Genomic DNA, 18,205 nt, shown 5'->3' on the forward strand with positions numbered 1-18,205 from the left:
CGTCAGTTTGTACTTCCTTCCGTCTATTTCCGGATACCACTAGCGCTAATGACATCAGAATTACTCTTTTCTTCACTTCGGACAAGAAAGTGGACTGCTATTACTCTTGTGTTAACATGTGAAGAACGCTAAACTACCTCACGCACGTTTCCGTTCTCCTCTCGCTCTTCCTTGATGCGTACTAAATTGAAAAAAACTAATCACTCTGTTGTATTCGATGACCTGTTCATTGGATTTCCGAACGCGCCACAGCGCAAGTCTTAATTCTGTCGTAGAACGAATGTCACAGAAAACTAGAACCAGAACGGCAGCGTGGTATCAGAATGTATGAGCTCATATTTCAAGCTGCACATTTTTGATTGCACGTAGCTAGAAGTCAATGTTGTACACTCTGAATCAATAAAAATAAGTTGGTCTTGTGTATTCAAGGCCTCTGTATGTGAGTAGATAAAGCTTCTTTCACAGTATTGTGATAATTCTTTATTCTTCATTTAGCACATTAGATAGCAGAAAATATTGATGTCATGTCAACAGACTGACTTTAATCACACTAGTAGACCTTGTTTTTTGACTGCTCGTGCATTTAGATGTACTATTTCGTTAATTTAACATAGCTTTTCTTCCTGTTTTAGGTTAATTGCTAAGATGGGGATGACTGAAGTTTAGTTGAAAGAATAATGAAACAACGTATTTTATCTGCTTCTTTTTTGTCAGCCTGTTTTATGAATTTTTAATGTCCACAAATTGGCCCCATGTGCAGTTGATGGTTTAATTCTTATCTTTCGGTTTGGGAATGTACTAACACATGCAGCGGCGCCGACTTGTCAAAATTATTGGGGGGGTTGTTCACTGAAATAAATTAATGAATGACTCACTCTCTCCCTTTTTTAAGTTTTAGCCTCAGTGTTCGGAATCTCTTAAAAGCCCATGAACTATTCAAAAATATCAAAATTTTTATTCACAGTTCTAATGCAGAATATTAATTGTCCACGGATCGATATGTTACAAGTTTCGTCAACCATAATAGGAAAATATTCCAGACTTTTAATATCTGCTACAACGGAGCGCAAAACAGATCTCCCTAATATATCAATGATCTCGTTCTGAATGTCATGTGAGAGCCATTTGTAGCCTAAACGTCCCATCCACTACCCTAGTTCATGCACATCGTCTTATGAAACTCTTTTTAGTAAAATATTTTAACAATACTCATAATTACATACTTAGTATATAATAATAAGTCATGTGTTTTGCTGTACCTGGGCATAGCCCCCCCCCAAAGTTGATGCTTTAGCGGTCTCAGCTCCCCAAATTGATGGTCTGGAACATTTCAAATGTGTATTTAAAGTTAAGTTCATGTGGCACAATCCAGAGTAAACTTTACAAGAGAAGCAAAATAATACATTAGATCCTCTTAAGAAAAATTATTTGGGGGCTCTGCCCCACATCGTTAACATTGGGGGGCTCGAGCATCCTCACGCCCCATGGAGTCGGCGCCTATGAACACATGACTCCGTAACAGAGTACTTTATGTAAATCAATCGACGAACTCCTTCCCCGATGGCACAGTGGTAGCGTCGTCGCCTTGTAATCAAGAGGTCCCGGGTTCGATACCCGGTGGAGGCACATAGTGGTTCGGATCCCACTTTAAACTGTAGGTGCAGTCCCGATTAGCCTTTCTGTGCATAAAGTTGACTTAAAACAACAATTCAATCAACAAATATTAAGTTTTATTACATAAGTTGCATATACACAAAGCACAAAAACCAATATTCCCAAAATAAGGTTCTCATAGCAGATTCTAAGAGTGGTTGTTCAATGATCCCCTTTTGCAACGACCCTGAACCTACAGAACGGATAAAATCAATCATTACTTTTTGCGTAACTCGAGCATAGAGCACCAAATTGCCCTTGTACTTGCTGTCTCGAGTGGTTCAAATGATTACAAGATAATACTAAGGTCGCAGGGAAAATGCCGATTTCTTCTTTCACACGTAAATCTACAATGCAGATGAACGATACACATGTATGTGTCCGAGATTCACAAGCAGTCAACATCCTGTAATATTACTCTGTTAGAACTGCCCTGAGCCTTTTCGTAATGTCACGATTTCTGGTCGCGATTCACAGTCAAGATAATGCTGAAAATAATGAACGTACCGATGTTCCCGGTAACAAGACAACGTCATTTGGCATTTTGTCGAGTCACGTGTATTGTTACCTTTAGACATTTCTGCCTGTCGAAGTTACCCTGTTCTTCACGAACGCCTTGGGATCAAAAAAGTGACTTTTCGAACACCTTTTCTTCCTCCTCTTCATGCTGAACACACCGAGTTTGGCAATAATAGTGTTACCTCTTTCGCCCTAACTTTTTTTTCTCTCCTATCTTGAATGCTTTGTGTGTTTGGTCAACGCTGTGATGGATGGTTGCAGCTGGGCTACGTGTGAATGTCTCAAGATGGCCGCTGGTGGCAAACAGGCGTATAGGTTACTTGTCCTTACTCTCGATTGATATCTCCAACCATTTGTCAGTGTCAAATGGGGTCGATAGCTCGACGCTGGAAGTGCGTTGGGGTGTGCGTTTGTTTCTGTTCACATCAATGGCCAAGCCTTAATTTACCTTCCCTCTCGTGCATAAATGTTCTTTCAACTATCCTTTTCTTCTTTCTTCCATTCTTTTGTTTGTATCTTGCGATGGTTAATTAAAGATGTTTTCCTTCCATTCAGTAAGGGGGAAAGAGAGAGAGAAAAAAGAAGGATTCTGGTTGCAAAAGATACATATCAGCAACTACGCGTCCCATTCTGTTAAAAGTAGTTTGTTCCACTCCGCGAGTGACGAAACCAGAACCAGTGTGGGCGCATTTAACAGATGATTCGACTCAGGTGTATATATATACCATGGTGACGTTTGCACAGTGTTCAACTGGCCTTGCCCCATTCTCCACCGATGGGACCACGGTGAAAGTATGGCTTACTAATTGTTCATTATCACGATACAAGTTTCGGATTTCATTCCAGAAGGTCACTTTAATAACAGTGTATAAGACATACAAGATAAACAGAATTCAGTGTGCAACATCCTTCTTCGTAGATGGCTCTGCTGGTATTGTGACAGCATTCAATTGTTTCCTTGGTGACATCCACATAAACCATGCAGACAAACATGAAGAAAAAACCTACTGGGAGGATACTACAAGCTCAAACACGATTTAGGATCAAGTTATGTACAGAAACAGAACCATTGTTATTCCAATTATCGACTACAACGATGCAACAGAAAAATAGTGTCCTTTATAATTAAATAATTAATGGGCTATAGTGCTCAATACATAAACTATGCTATTAAAATTTATGTAAACTCACCTCCAACGAAGGAAAAAAATATGTTGTCACAGGTACCAGAATTTCATCCACTTAAACAGGAGACACGAATCCACCTAGTGGCTGGGAACTGAAATAAAAAAACGAAGAGAAATTACTTTACTTTTCTTAGAGTTCTAATACCATTGCACATATTTCACCGCTATGCATTTTTTTTACTTATTTTCTTCTAAACCTTCTTTTACCTTTGAATAATAATACTTCAATACATTTTTTAATTCGAAATGCTATTATGAGTTGTTTTTTTGTTGCTTAAATTTTACATTCCCAATTCAAGTACGATTATTGGAGAATTAATTCTTGTCAATTTTAAGTGTGTCTCAAAAGCAATGTTGAAACGTAAGTTCCTACCCAATAGATTTTAATTAGTTTAAAAGTGAACATTAGCTCAAGCCTTGTAGATTGACCTGTTTAAGGATTTCAGTGAAAGAAAACAACTGTGCAAGGTGAACATATCTAGTGTAGAGTTGTATCCTTAGTTAATGTAATGAATTGTTACATTGGTAAATATCGAAACTCTGTTCTGAACAAATGATAACCTCAAACTAGATTAGTGATTTGCCAATTAGTGCATAACTTAGACTTAAGACGAACTTCTTGGCTTAGGGCGATTAAGAAGTCGCATCGAGGAGCTGCTGGCTAGAATCTGTACGTTGAGAAAAGCTGTTCTATGAGCGTTTGTTAACGTTGCGTTTGAAGAAACTGTTAATCAAAATAACTGCTCAAAGCACATGAACATAGAGAAGAAATGTTGAAGAAAATTTAATTTGGAAAAATAAAAAGCTAATATCTTGGTTGAATTAGTCGAAAAGTGCAAACATTTTCTTCATAAGAAATATGTGGGTTGCCGAAAATATTTATTGACTCCACTTCTTAATGGATGATATTCAATGACGTCATCACGCAGTGCACTTTGGGAAGAATATAATATGTTTGCCGGAACTATGGCGGAGGAGCGTGAAGCGCAATGGATTGTTGGGGAAGTTCTTTGCTCAATATCATCGATTGGTTTAATTTGCGCTTACACACCAGCAACGTGAGGAGAAATATAGATACCTGAATGGTTCTTTGGAATAGGTGTGTTTCACTTACGTCACAAATTGCCATTGTGGCTTCGAGTAGCCATGATTGAGGCCACTTCTCGTAAGCATACGGAATTCAAGCAGGCATTCGTGATTAAAAAACAAACGTGCAGTTGGTGCATATGTAACGAACGCTACGTGGTGCATATTTCCTTGCAAACTACAAATAAAACTCGCCGCAAACATGGCGACTGTGCGCACCCGACGTCACATGAAACCTACCTATATGTTGTGGCAATATTGAAAAGCATGTGCAGCTTATGTGAAACTACTACTCTGAAAGGTTTTTAGAAGCAGTTAGAAGACATATTGTTTGAGATTTTAATATTATGGTTTATTTAGGGTTGTCAATAGCAACATGAATTTAGCAATAGATTAGGTATTGCCATTCGTGAGATACACTTACCTTTTGTAGAATGGTTTGAACGCTGTTCCTTCGGCCACACCCTGTCCCGAACCTCCATTCCCCATCGCTGGACTGGCAGAGTGCTGGTGGTACGGCGCCTCTTTGGATCTGTCCTTCTGCGGCGACTGGATCCGGGAGCTTCCGAACCCGGACAGGAAGTTCTGTCCGGAGCCGTACTGGCCGAGCGACGACGTCGAGGACCCGGACGACGCTCCGTTCCCCGCCGGGACGTTTCCGGCAGAAGAGGAAGTCGAGAAGCAGGACGCGGGTCCTCCTAGTAAGTTGCCCGCCACGCTGGGGAGCTTCATGTTAGGTGGCGTCTGAGGTGGGGTGTCCGTCTGGACCTCCGGAAACCCCGACGCTCCGACGGAGGCCGCTCCGGAAGACGCGAGGCTGGACCCGGAGCAGCCGGAGCCTCCTAGGGAACCGTACGAAGAAGTTCCGGACAGCAGGCCGCCGTACCTTGAGTAAGGAGCCGTCGGGCTCATGGCCGCCGTCGCGGAAGGCAGTGCGAAGCTGTTCATGCTCGGGATCCAAGGCTGGCTGGACATCTGCGCGGACGGCGGTGGGGTCTTGCAGGCTGCGGTGTCGGCCAGCGACCAGATCTTGGGCTTCGTCGCGGGGATCGGGACGCCGCAGTCGGTCGCGCCGATGGTCGGGGAGCCCATGACGCCCTTCACCTCCTCCTTGAGACGCCCCGAACAGCCCGAGAGGACCGAACCGAAGTCTCCTGGTTTCCTCTCGTCGTCGTCGTCATCATCCTCGTCCTTGTCGTGTTCGGACTTCACGTGGATCGAATCTGAAATGCAGAAAAGGAAAAGCTGTTGGTAATTTTCAGAAAGGCACAGAAACTCAACGACTATTCAGAACACTAAAACAGTCAAAACTGTTACGCACAATCTGTCTCTGGAATAATCTCTTGATCAAGGGTGTGCATAACGGCAGAGAAGGGGGAGAAGGAGAGTGGACGGAGCAAAGCAGTGCGCGCTGGTAGCTGCAGTCGTGTTTTCGTTTGCTCAAGAGAATCCCGAAACCGCTAAGGGTAGTTTCCCGCGTCATTCTGTTACTGATCTTTTCGTATCCATTTGACTTAATTCGCTACATTTTCTTACAGAACAAACCCAAACATCCATATCTTACACAAGATTCGAACCCGAGACACCTAGCGGCGTAGCGAGCTGCGCTGGCCACTCCGCTAGGTCGACGGCGACGCCAATTGAGCTACTAAGCCAGTCATGGTTCCGCCTGTTTTTTCACTCTTGTTGTTTTATCTGCGTGAAACTGTCTGTCTCTCTCAGTGCTACTGTAACGGGATCTGTCGCATTTCAAACACGGTAGACGTCTAAGTTCCTTCCAGCGTAGAGTCGTTCGACACACGCAGGGGTACTATCAGATACAATTCCGCGCGCAGGTAAAGCAGCAAGAGCGAAAACCCAGGAGAAACCAGGACTGCCTCGGTACCTCAGTTGGTAGAGCATGTCAGATCCTGCTTCGAGTCCTAGTCGAACCTGAATTTTACGCTGATGGCTGCCTGGCTTTGACTTTCCCCAGCACGGAAACTGTTGAGCGCTCCCTAGCGCGGGAAGCGGGACAGGTTCTACCAAACGCGGTATAGTACTCTTCTGTGTGTGTGTGCCAAACAGTAAGGTAATCAAAAGACCACAAATTGTGTTTTAGGTATATCAGGTCGATTTGGTACCTCGTTAGGTTAATCGCAACCATTAGGAAGGCATGGACAGTAGCTAAAGCTGTAGAGGAAAGTTTGTAAACCTCCGAAAAAGGGTACTACCTGATAATGTTGAAAATTAAATTGACAGTCAAATCAAACAGAAAACATGCTGAGAAACACAGCAAGAGAAGCTTGCGGGAATCGATCCAGAGAAGAAACAGGATTGTAGGATATCAAAAACTGAAGATCAATAACAAAGATTTAGCGGAAGACCGAACGAAAGGAGAAATGCAAGATAGTAAGACCAACGTAGTATAAACCCTTAAGTACAACGGGAGGAACGAACAGATAAAGGAAAAATGAGGAAAGATATGAGGTGAGCATGCTGTGAACCAGAATCGAACTCTCGATGTGCTTGGCCACTACGCTAAGGCCTTTCCCATCGAGGAAATCGTGCCTTTCAAGTGAACATGGCAGTTGAAACTATAGAGGTGTTTCCAAGGTTGTTAAAGGTCCAGGAGAACCCATAGAATTCTAATGAGTTCTATTGGCTTCCGCTGCAGGACCGGAACCACAATTTAAATTCGGTCCAAGTTCCGTATTGTTTAATTGACCCCGAAAAAAGGTTCCTGGACCGTATTTAAATTCATCCGGAAAAAAGGTTCCTAGACCGAATTATAACAAGGATATTTACGGTCCAGAACCCATTTACGCTTGCTGATTGCTCCTGTACCGGATTGAATTTATTTAAAATTCCTGGACATTTAACAACGCTGGGTGTTTATTTCATCTTTGATGTTGAGAACTGACTGACGCCAACTAGTTTCTGAAATCACGTGCGCAATAAAACTGATAACGGAACAAATCTAGCTGCTTTCAGATTCTGACGGGATGTTTGCCTCTTCGAAAATTTGCCCAATGGAACCCTTGTGTACTTACGGCATGTTTTCTTTTTCATTTGAGAGTGGACCAACATTGCACGCATCTCCATGGGAAAATTTCACGCATGCTAGAGGCTCGGAGGGTGCTTCAGCGTGGAGAACAACCAGAAAATGCCCGAGTGGACAGGGTCCGGCGCTCTAAAGACAGCCTGGGCCGTAACAAGATCACAGAGGATTGCGACAACCATGTTCGCGAGGTGAAGAGACAAGAAGATTTGCCTTGTTAGCGAAGGCTTGACCTCTCGCCAGGGGAGGCTGTTTGGTCTCCCGAGGGACGATGGGGCCAACAAGCAAATCCTATTGTTTTCTGACTGTTGCTCTCAGCTCGTTAGTGGAGCGTGTGCAAGCCATCGAATGGATTTTCTACCCTCTTCAGTGCGGCAAAAGCACGTCAACCAAAAGAGTGGCCTCTGTGACGGAGTGGTTAGCGTAACGTGCTACGAGACGGGGATCGGAATCCAAGGTTGTCCCATCTCCTATTCATAGATTGGTTGATTTGCATCATTTTACTTCGCCTTTCTTCCACTTTTGCTTAATCGCGAAGATGAGGATGAGTGATGATATGAAACTGATGAAGGAACACTCATAAAGAACACCCATGCCCAGGCCGGGATTCGAACCCGGGACAACTGTCATCGTAGCGCGCTGCGCTATTGTTTCGCTTCACTATTCATCCTCATCGTCGTGATTAACAAAAAAAAAACAGAACGATAAATTGTGGCGTTCTACGAAACAGTAACGAAAACAGCCTGTGTAGATTTTTACTGCCAAATACCCATGGGCGTCCGGAAGGGGGGGCGTGGAAAAAGAAAGTCGACCAAAAATTATATATTTCACACATATAATTTCATTTCAGCCACAATAATATGTGTTAATTATTGCATGAATATGATAAATTCAAATTTAAGCAAATGTTTTTTTGGGGGAACAACACTATTATTGGGGAAAATGTGCCTTGTTTGCCCCCTGGAAAAATATACCTTCCTTGGCCCTCCCTGGAAAAAATCCTGCGGACGTCCATGCAAATACCAAATAGTTCGTAACTAGAATGTTATTCCTAATTCACTTATTGAAAAAAATTGGAGCAACAACTATATATTAACTGAACGCATGAAAATTGTACAAGAGCAATTTTTGCCCTTGTTCACATCCTTTGTTCAAATGGATACATACAACAATATGGATATACAGGCACAAAAAGTTAATGAGTTACTTTTATTTTTTCGAGAAAGAAAATCAAGATATGGCAATAAAAGGTTAATTCCAATATTGTATTTCTAAGCAGTTTCAGCTTTGCTATCTAAAGCTTATTTTCTTAGGCAAAGAAATAACACATATTATGTTCGATATTAAGGCTGATATAACTGCTGTAATATCTTGAAAATAGTGTGTCAGCAATATGCCTGTCATGGAGATAGTTTGGAATCAAGTGAGCGAGTAACTGCTGCCATCTGTGGGGGAACAAAGCGCTATTTCTGGCTACTTATTCCTTTGATTTTCCAACCCACATTGTGTATTATTACAGCTGTCTATTGTACGTTAGCAATTGTTTTAACATGTACGCATTTTATTAACATGTGTTATTTTTCGTAATTCCATCAATGCGTTGAGCAAGAAGGGAAACATGCTGAACAGATATCACGAGACGAATATCAGAATCACTTAAGACACGCAATTGTAGGTTTTAACTTTTAACAAGAAAGCTTCAACTGTGAATACCTCTGCCTTGTGGCATTAACACTTTTGTTACAAAAAGATTTTAAAGAAAATCGTAATTAAATGCTTCCACAAATTACACCAGAAAAAAAAACAGCTATTCGTCCGTAGCCTTGTGGACCTGATGGAACAAGCTGGCCTGCAACAGCTGAAAATAGTACATGATGGTCGCGGACAACGCGACAAAGTGCCATAAACAAGTAAGCTTGACATCTGTTCCTTGTACGGAAATTTATACCCGAGAGATTTCACACAATGGAAAATTCAATTTTCGTAACAGTTTTACAGCACCATCACACGTCGTGAGTTTGGTGACACTGGACATTCTTTTTTCAATTTCTTTGGGCATGTCAAAGGCAAAGAAGACAAAAACATCTGTCGATTTATTCAGATTTGTCGCCACGACTCAAAAGTACGTGTCCTTAAACAGATAAAGCCAATTTATAGCTACGTCTTTTCAAAGATTATTATACCTCATAAACTCTCATCTGTTAGTTGCATGCTCAGAATCTGGGGGGTCGTTTAATGGGCCTAAGAGGCAGTTTGTAAGTAGACTGAAGGCGTGAGAGAGGGCGTTTTGTTTATTCAATAACTCGTCTGCCATTGTAATGTGTAAATGTGTCGTGCTTTGTAGTTATTACAAGGCAAAGAGCAGAAAAAAGAATGCTTTTTTTTGGGTAACAAAACAAGACAAGAAAGACGTACGCCTGAACGCGCTAAGCAGTTGTGTGTTGGTAAGCCTTAATTGTATCTTCAGGACTTATACAACCTCGCCATTTGGTCCTTGGTCATTTTGTTTTTATTCTTATCCCCAAGCACTTCCTCGCACGTTTCTCTCTTCTTCTTCGTTTTCTTCTTCCGTCATTTATTCCTCCTGGTTTATTGCAACTTATAAAACTCCGTTAAAAGCAGAATCAACTGGTTTCTATGTGTGAGGTATAAGGCCCTGGGCACAGTCTCGCCAACTTGTGAAGTTTATTGCTTATTTGGAGTTCAGAATGATCAGGCAAGGTAAGATCCCCCCGTGTTCATATACAAACACAGGGTTGCCAAGCACATACTATTTGTTTTCGCAAACAGAAGCATATAAAACTTCATTTTCTCCTTATGTTTACTCAAGCATTGACACTGAACTGGAACGAGACCAAGTACAATAATTCTTAAAATTACTGAATTATTCTTAGCCTCCATTTTAAATTTATTATTTTTCTCTCGTCAAGAAAAGAAGAATGGAACTAAAACTAAGTTGAAAGAACATAAAAATATTTTTTTTCTACAATACACGAATACATTTTGACATCTTTTTTGAAAACAGCTAATGAACCCAGACAACACAGCAGAAGTAGTATCATGAAGGGGATGATACGATAGTATGACTATTTTTAATAATTTCTATTTTATTCTTCCATAATTTTTAGTATATATGGGCAAGACTCAACTCCTGGACACAGTAAGGTTAAATGAATTTTGGTAAATTAGAATGAAGGAGAAGAAACGGCCCACTGGCTTTCAATCAACACCACTGTTACATTCGAATAGGGATGGTTCAGAAACAGACTGCTTTTGTAAAAATGGAGACGAGAAGGAAACTACGAAGGAGAGGACAGGCTTTGTGTTCGAGTCTGATATTTTGAACCGAAATCCTTCTCAGATAGCACACAAGTTTGTGGTAAGTTTGCAATAACTTGCAAAGCAAGTTTGATGTGGCAAGTTGGATGTAAGTTCGTTGTAAGCGGTACTCGGCAAGTGAGCGTTGGCAAGCACTCTGCTCTGCGGAAAGGCTGCTGGTAGCACAGATGAACACCAAGAGCCTCCCCTAAAGTGTTGTATCTAAAGTTGTCGCCTTGAATCCCGGCTTCCCGGTTCGAGACCCTCAGGAGGCAGTGGTTTGGTTCCCACTCTAAACATTATATCGGGTTCCGATTAGCCCATCCTGGCAAAAAAAAGTGGAATTAAAACAAAGATTAACAGAAAGTTCAACCATAGTTGTCAATTTTATTGAGAATTCGCCAACTTCAATGGATTCGTGGTGCCATTAGACGACGAAATATCTGAAAATACAACGAGCTAGCTATAACAAGCTGTCAAGTCTCTTTTCGTTTCGACATGACCCATACACTGGAATTAGGCAACTGGTACACACACACACACACATTTTATGTACATACGTATGTGTAATATATATATATACGTATATATAATGTGTTCATGTGTTCAGTTATAGAACTTCATGTCTGCTGATGCATAGAATCTGACAATCAAGTCAACATGATTACGTCACCAGAACACAAAAAAGCAACTGTCCTAACTTCTACAGTTCTAGCAACAGAGTATCTTGAAGCGGGGAGGGAAAGGGAGCATGCCCAGTCATCAAGAACATAATGCGCTCTTGATAACGAGGCGCCATTAAAGGCCCAGTCTCTTTATAAATCAGGTACGCATTCTGAAATACAAGTAGCAAGCAGCCTTATCTGTTCCTGGAACTGAAGGCACAATTGCGGTGCGTCGTTCGTGTGTCAGACTTCACTAAATTTCCTCGCTGAGTTTGGCGAGGCAACAAAAAGCCACGATTTCGGTTATCTTGCCACTCTTCGCTTCCCTTGTGCATCGAACAAAACAACTGAATTTATTGCTATTGTCTATTTGTCAAACTTGTTTATTGAGGATCAGAACCAGATGGCAATCAAACTGGACTTATCTGTCAATTTATCTGCAGAGTGGTCATGCTTGGATGTAGACACTGCCGACGTAAATAGGAAAACACTTAAAAGGTGGCCAGAATGGCTTGAGAAGCAACTGGTGAGGATACTTCGTCTGGAAGTCACACTTTCAACTTGTACCTATTCTACAGCTATTGTTTTGGCAGAGTTCTGTCGTCTTGAGACATTAAGACGGTCTCCGTCTGGGGATCGAAATTTCTACCCTTGCACTAATTTCTAGCTCACACATATTCGCTTTTAGCAAGACCTTTCATAAGTCGCCATTGTTTTTTAAACCCAGAACAGGGGTGCCCACAGGGGGTTTCATGACGCGCCGGCGTCATGGGAATTTTCTTGGGGGGACAACATTTTAAATCAATTCTATATATCTTCACACAAAAAGGGTGATCGTTTTGTTTCATTGACTTGTTATTGATTTTCAGTTTTGGTTATTATGTACAGTTTTTCTACCTACCTGAGGGTGATCGCGGCGATAGGGTTGAAATGAAAAACCACCTCTTATGCCTTTAAAATCGGTTTGGATGGACGTGCTATTCGCATTAATACAAGGTTAGTCGAGCAGACAAACTGCTAAGAAAAAGGTTCAGTACACTAACAATGGCAGTGAGGCTGATCAGTTTTGTATATTTGATGTTAACAAACATGAAAGTGAGCCTAAAATACCTAAAGTAAACATATATTGCTTAAATATGTCTATTATATTGTTCCGCAAATTTTGTCTGACCAAAATTATTTGAGCAAATAATTCGGCATAAAGGGGGCGGGCGAATGTTCTACCTTTCTTGGGGGGAGTGCGTGATAGGCATTGGGGGGGTCAACCCTGATCCAGACAATGACCAAATGCATTGCTGTACAAAAAAATATGCAAAAATCTAGTGAGCAAGAGGGCGGAACAAGAAAATCATTAACATTTCACACAAATGAATTATCACCTTTTCGAGGCCAGTGGTTGCATACAAAATTTGATGAAGTAATTGAAAATTAGTTTGATTTGAGTTTGTGTTTTTAAGACCAATTTATGCACAGTAAGGCTAATCGGGACTGGACCTACAGTTTAAACTGGGATCCGAACCACTATGTGCCTCCAAAACGGATAATCGAAAATGGAATTATTACGCGAACATATGTCTTTTAAATATGAGCATGATTTTGTAAACCTACATGTGGTAGGTTGAATTATCTTAAACGCTTTTCTTGTGTATGTATTATCCTTTAATTTCTCTATTATCTATTACTTATTGTATAATATTTTATCTTTATTCTACATGAACTGAGAATGGTTAGGTTGTAGAGCAGCCAGAGACTGAACCTTGCCCGCCGGATAGAGATATATTATTATATTACTGTTAAAAACAGTCTTCAAGTCCCAAAAAAGTTGCCAAAATGTAACTATGTAATTTAATCGATGAATACGACAGTTGTCAACATCTGAAAATCCTCACTGCAAATTTCTACCATTTAAAATGGAAAATAGAGCACCTTGACAAGAAATATATCGACATATCCTGCACAAAAACCAAGTAAGGATTAAATGATGGAGAAGGGGGGGGGGAGGCCATTGCCATCAATAAATTCCTGCCATGCTGGATCCTGCAATAAATCTAGTTTGCCTTCTTTCCTTTGTGAAGTTGCTATTAAGACGTGGGACCACCCTCATTGTAAGGGGTTTGAGAAAACAGACTTGGGTGATCCACCATATTGTAATGAACCAGGTATATGATGTTATCGCTGCCTCGATAGTGTCCTAAAGGAATGTACATCACGCTAGCAGACAGAAGCTTGAAGAATGTTCCACAACAATGGCCATTATTTATAGACACATGGACTTGAAAAATGTACAACGGCCTTGAAAAGTTGTACTTATGGACGGCGCCGGTAAACAACAATTGGTGCTCCGAAATGGGGTGTCATATCATTAGGATTGCCGTGTTTTTCTTCGATTTGCATTGGCGGAACTGTTGCTCGAAACTAAAGAAGATTGAATGCCCATTATTTGGTTTAATTTATGGAAGCGCAAAAAAGGACAAAACCGTGGGTAGTCTTTGCAAGGCAGGAATGCTTGTGATTGTTCTTTCACCCAATTCATAGTCAGTGATGCTTTGTATCCATTGTACAAGTTTGACAAAACGTGCAAAAAGATCAAATACTAACCAACCTTCAATGACAATATTAAGCTCTACCAATTAGATCAAGAACTAGTTAACTCAACTCAACAAATATTTATTGGACTTACAGCTTTACAGATGGCTGTTTATGCCCAGCATACATTATAAGTACATAATATACATTTTTAATATAAATTTTTTACACACAAAGTTCATAAACGCTCTTAAATACAATTTTATGTAACTACATTAAGTCAGTCAGTAACAGAAGTATATTATAATTTTATATCAGCTTTTCTCAAAAAAGCAAGTATAACATATCCAATTCTAATATCTGGAGCATACAACATTGAAGTCATATTAATAGGGAAAGGAACATTAATTTTTGACAATGTTTTGTATAAAGTCTTTCTTCTCTCTGAGTGAATTGGACATTCCAAAATAATATGATGAGCATCACCCCTTAAATCACCACAATCACAATTCGGAGATTTTAAAATGTGTATTTTAAATAAATGATGATATGTTCTCGCGTGACCACTTCTTAGTCTATTTATTAAAACAATTGCATTTCTTGAACCTTTACAATTATAAAACCAAGGTTTTTTCCTAGTGTAATCAACATAAGGACGATAACTTTCCCCAACGCTTTCTAATGCATTATTACACCATAAGTTCCATTCTTCAAAAATTTTCTTCCTAACCCTCGGCAGAAGATCTGTGTAATGCAATGGTAACTGGATTGTTTCATTCATCTGAGCAGCTTGTTTTGCATATCTGTCTGCTTGTTCATTTCCGTAAATATTAATGTGTGATTTTACCCACACATAATGAACTACCTTTCCATTGCTAATTAAGCTATTAGTTGCACGAATACAATTGATGACATATGGTGATATTTTAAATAAATTTTTATAATTAGATTGTATTGCTTGTAAAACACTTTGCGAATCAACTAGTAATAGAAATTTCTGTTCAGGAACTGTACCAATATAAATCAAAGCTTGATATACCGCATATATTTCTGCTGTAAATATGGATGCCTCCACTGGTAACCTAAACATTTTTGATATATTTCTTTCAGTATCATAAAGAGCTGCTCCTACTCCACTTTCAGTTTTAGACCCATCTGTATATATATGATAAAAGTCTTCCCAAGATTCTCTAAACTCAGCTGAATGATTATATTTCGGGAAATATATATTTTGAATTGGTTGTGTGGGAAATTCTAACGAGTATACTGGCAATGTTCTTGCTATAAGTACTTGACTACATTCATGATGATATTTACTAAATAGTTGTACCCAAAGCGTAGCTGATTTATCATTGGTTATTCCTGAATCATGCAGCTCTAAAAGATTTAATAACACATCATTGAAAGGATGCCATGGTGAATGTTGAATTTTAAATAACATTTTTATAGCAATTAACTTTATCCTCACAGAAACCGAACATTCTACTGACTCCATATATACCACTACATTAGGAGTACTGTTCATTAATCCCAAACATCTTTTTAGAATTTTTCGTTGCTGGACTTCTAGTGGAGAAAGTTTTGTTACTGGAAGATTACACAAGACCATTAATCCATAATCTAATACTGCTCGATAATAATTCTTATAAAACATAAGCATGCTGGTAGGATGTGCTCCCCATTTGGTATTCGCCATAGCTTTAAATAAATGAAATATTTTATCGGATCTATTTTTCATCATATTTATTTGATACTGCCATGATAATGATGCATCAAAGTATACACCTAGATATTTTACTTGTGAAACAATTGGAATTTGTAATCTCCTATGAATAATGTTGAAAATATTTTGAAGACCCTTATGTTTAAATACTACTATTTTGGACTTTTCTAAAGATATTGATAATTTTTTCTGCTTTAACCATTGGTTAAATTCTATTAATTTATCTTCAAACATTGAAAAATCTTTCAAGTGATTGTTTGAGTCTAAATATATACATACATCATCAGCATATTGTAGAAACTGAAATGGGGAATCTATTATTGTTTTAATATCTGATAAATAAACATTAAATAATAATGGGCTAAGAGGACTTCCCTGTGGTAGTCCTTGTCCAATATATATTGGACCTATCATTTCTGAACCAAAATGAAAATAAAGTTGTCTTTTAGATAACAATTTCCATGTCAATATGAGTATACAATGTGGCACTTTTAGTAATTGTAGTTGTCTCAATAGAACAGTAATATCTACGTTGTCATATGCACTTTGAATATCAATAAAGGCTGAAAGTACTGATTGTTTTTTGTTAATAACGCTATAAATATGAGAAGATAATGTTACTAATGCATCCTGGGTTCCATAACCTTTACGAAATCCCATTTGTCTGGGAGAAAATACCTTTTGACCTTCCATAAACCACTCTAATCTTTTTAATAAAAGCTTCTCGAAAATTTTTGCCAATACGGAACTAAGAGCTATTGGGCGATATGACTGACCCAAGGAAGGGTTTTTTCCTGGTTTTAGAATTGGCATAATAATTTGAGAGGTCCATGCAACAGGAATTTTACCCGATAGGAATATTTGATTGTAAATTTTACATAAAATGCTTAGTGCATTCTGTGGAAGATTTCGTACCATAGAATACGTAATTCCATCAATGCCAGGAGCAGAATCTTTAGACCCTTGAAGAATTTCATGAATTTCATTTACAGTGATAGAGGAATTGAACCCCTTTGAGTATTTTGATGTAGATGAGAACGTGTAGAATATATTAGGAGGTTCGCAGGCTGATGTAAAGGGTGTAGGAATTACTTTATTAATAAATTCAGTTTTCCATTCAGTGGACAAAGGTAAAGTCCGACTTACATGTGCTTTTCTAAGTGATCTGAACTTGCGCCATATAACATCTAATTTTGTTTTAGGGTTTATTTCTTCGCAATATTTTTGCCATGAAAATCTCTTAGCCTTTATATATACTTTTCTAGATTTTGCAGTAGCTCGTTTTAAATTTATCAAAGTTGCAGGTGAAGGAGCACTTACAAATTGTTTCAATGCTTGTATTCGCTTCCTTTTTGCTTGAAAACATTCTTCATTCCACCAATCTATTTTAGGAAAATTTCGATCATACTGCGGTTTCAGTCGCGGACAGGCATAATCCATTACTTGAGTTATTATATCCACAAATTTTTCATATTGTACAGTATATTGGTTTTGATATTCTTTAGCTGAAAATTTTAAGTCTAAAACTGAATTATATTTCATCCAATCTGCCCTCTTTACGCTCCACTTACGAATTGTTTTATGTTTTATTAATTTTGGGAAGTTTTGAGATGATGTTAGCGTGATGAAACATGGAAAATGATCACTAGTTCGTAAATCAAAGTCTATTTCCCATACAAATTTAAAACACTGATTATCAGATATTAAAGTTAGATCAATTGAGGACATATTGTTTCCATTTGGTGGTACATGTGTTGGAGATCCATCATTTATAACTGTCAAGTTATTATAATCCATCCAATCTTCAACTGTCTTTCCCAAAGTATCAATTCTATGATCACCCCACAATGTATTATGACAATTAAAATCTCCTGTTATGATAAAGGGATGTTGAAAGCCAGACAAAAGAGAATTTAGATGAGAGCTCTGTATTTGTTGAGAAGTGTAATGAGATGGAATATACAAACTAATAATATTATAAAGTAAGTTGTTTAACTGCATTTTTATACCGACCACTTCTACATTATATTTGGAAAATAAATCATGTGTTGAATTAAACTGAATTTGTTGAAATGGTACACTTTCATGAACAAAAATTCCCACACCCTTATATCCCACATTATAATCATTTAATATAGTATGATAGTGAGCAATATGAATATTTTCTGATTTTAAACCCCATACCTCACTAACGCAAATAATTAACGGGTGACACTCATCTATTAATTTAATTAATTGAAGTTTCCTTGCAGAGAAGGATCTTAAATTCCATTGTATTATTAATGGCAAGATTTTTCTTTGCTGGCAACACATTGTTGTTTTAAATTAGGGGGTGTCCCCGAAATCTTGTAAGTCTTGAATTAGTTTTAAAATTTGTACAGAAATTTCGTTACATTTTAATATTATTTTCCTAATATATAATAAATCATCACTCACTGAAATTGTTGTGGTTAGTTCTGCTATTAGATGTAGCAGATTTACTAGCGAT

General features: G+C 38.9%; 1 protein-coding gene across 3 annotated transcripts in view; it reads right to left on the reverse strand.

Annotated features, from left to right (window-relative positions):
• Window positions 1–18,205, reverse strand: part of LOC145977864 (homeobox protein caupolican-like) — a 193,355-nt gene that overhangs the window by 2,654 nt on the left and 172,496 nt on the right. For all 3 annotated transcript variants that reach the window (XM_083110190.1, XM_083110189.1, XM_083110191.1), the window contains exons 5-6: window positions 4,870–5,668; window positions 3,364–3,451 (exon numbers count right to left, since the gene is read on the reverse strand). In XM_083110190.1, coding sequence (XP_082966316.1) covers window positions 3,415–3,451; window positions 4,870–5,668 — 836 coding nt within the window. In that variant the 3' untranslated portion in view covers window positions 3,364–3,414. The remainder of the gene's footprint in view (window positions 1–3,363; window positions 3,452–4,869; window positions 5,669–18,205) is intronic.

Source organism: Lepisma saccharinum, chromosome 23, assembly GCF_977018435.1.
Source record: "Lepisma saccharinum chromosome 23, izLepSacc3.1, whole genome shotgun sequence".
Classification (NCBI taxonomy): domain Eukaryota; kingdom Metazoa; phylum Arthropoda; class Insecta; order Zygentoma; family Lepismatidae; genus Lepisma; species Lepisma saccharinum.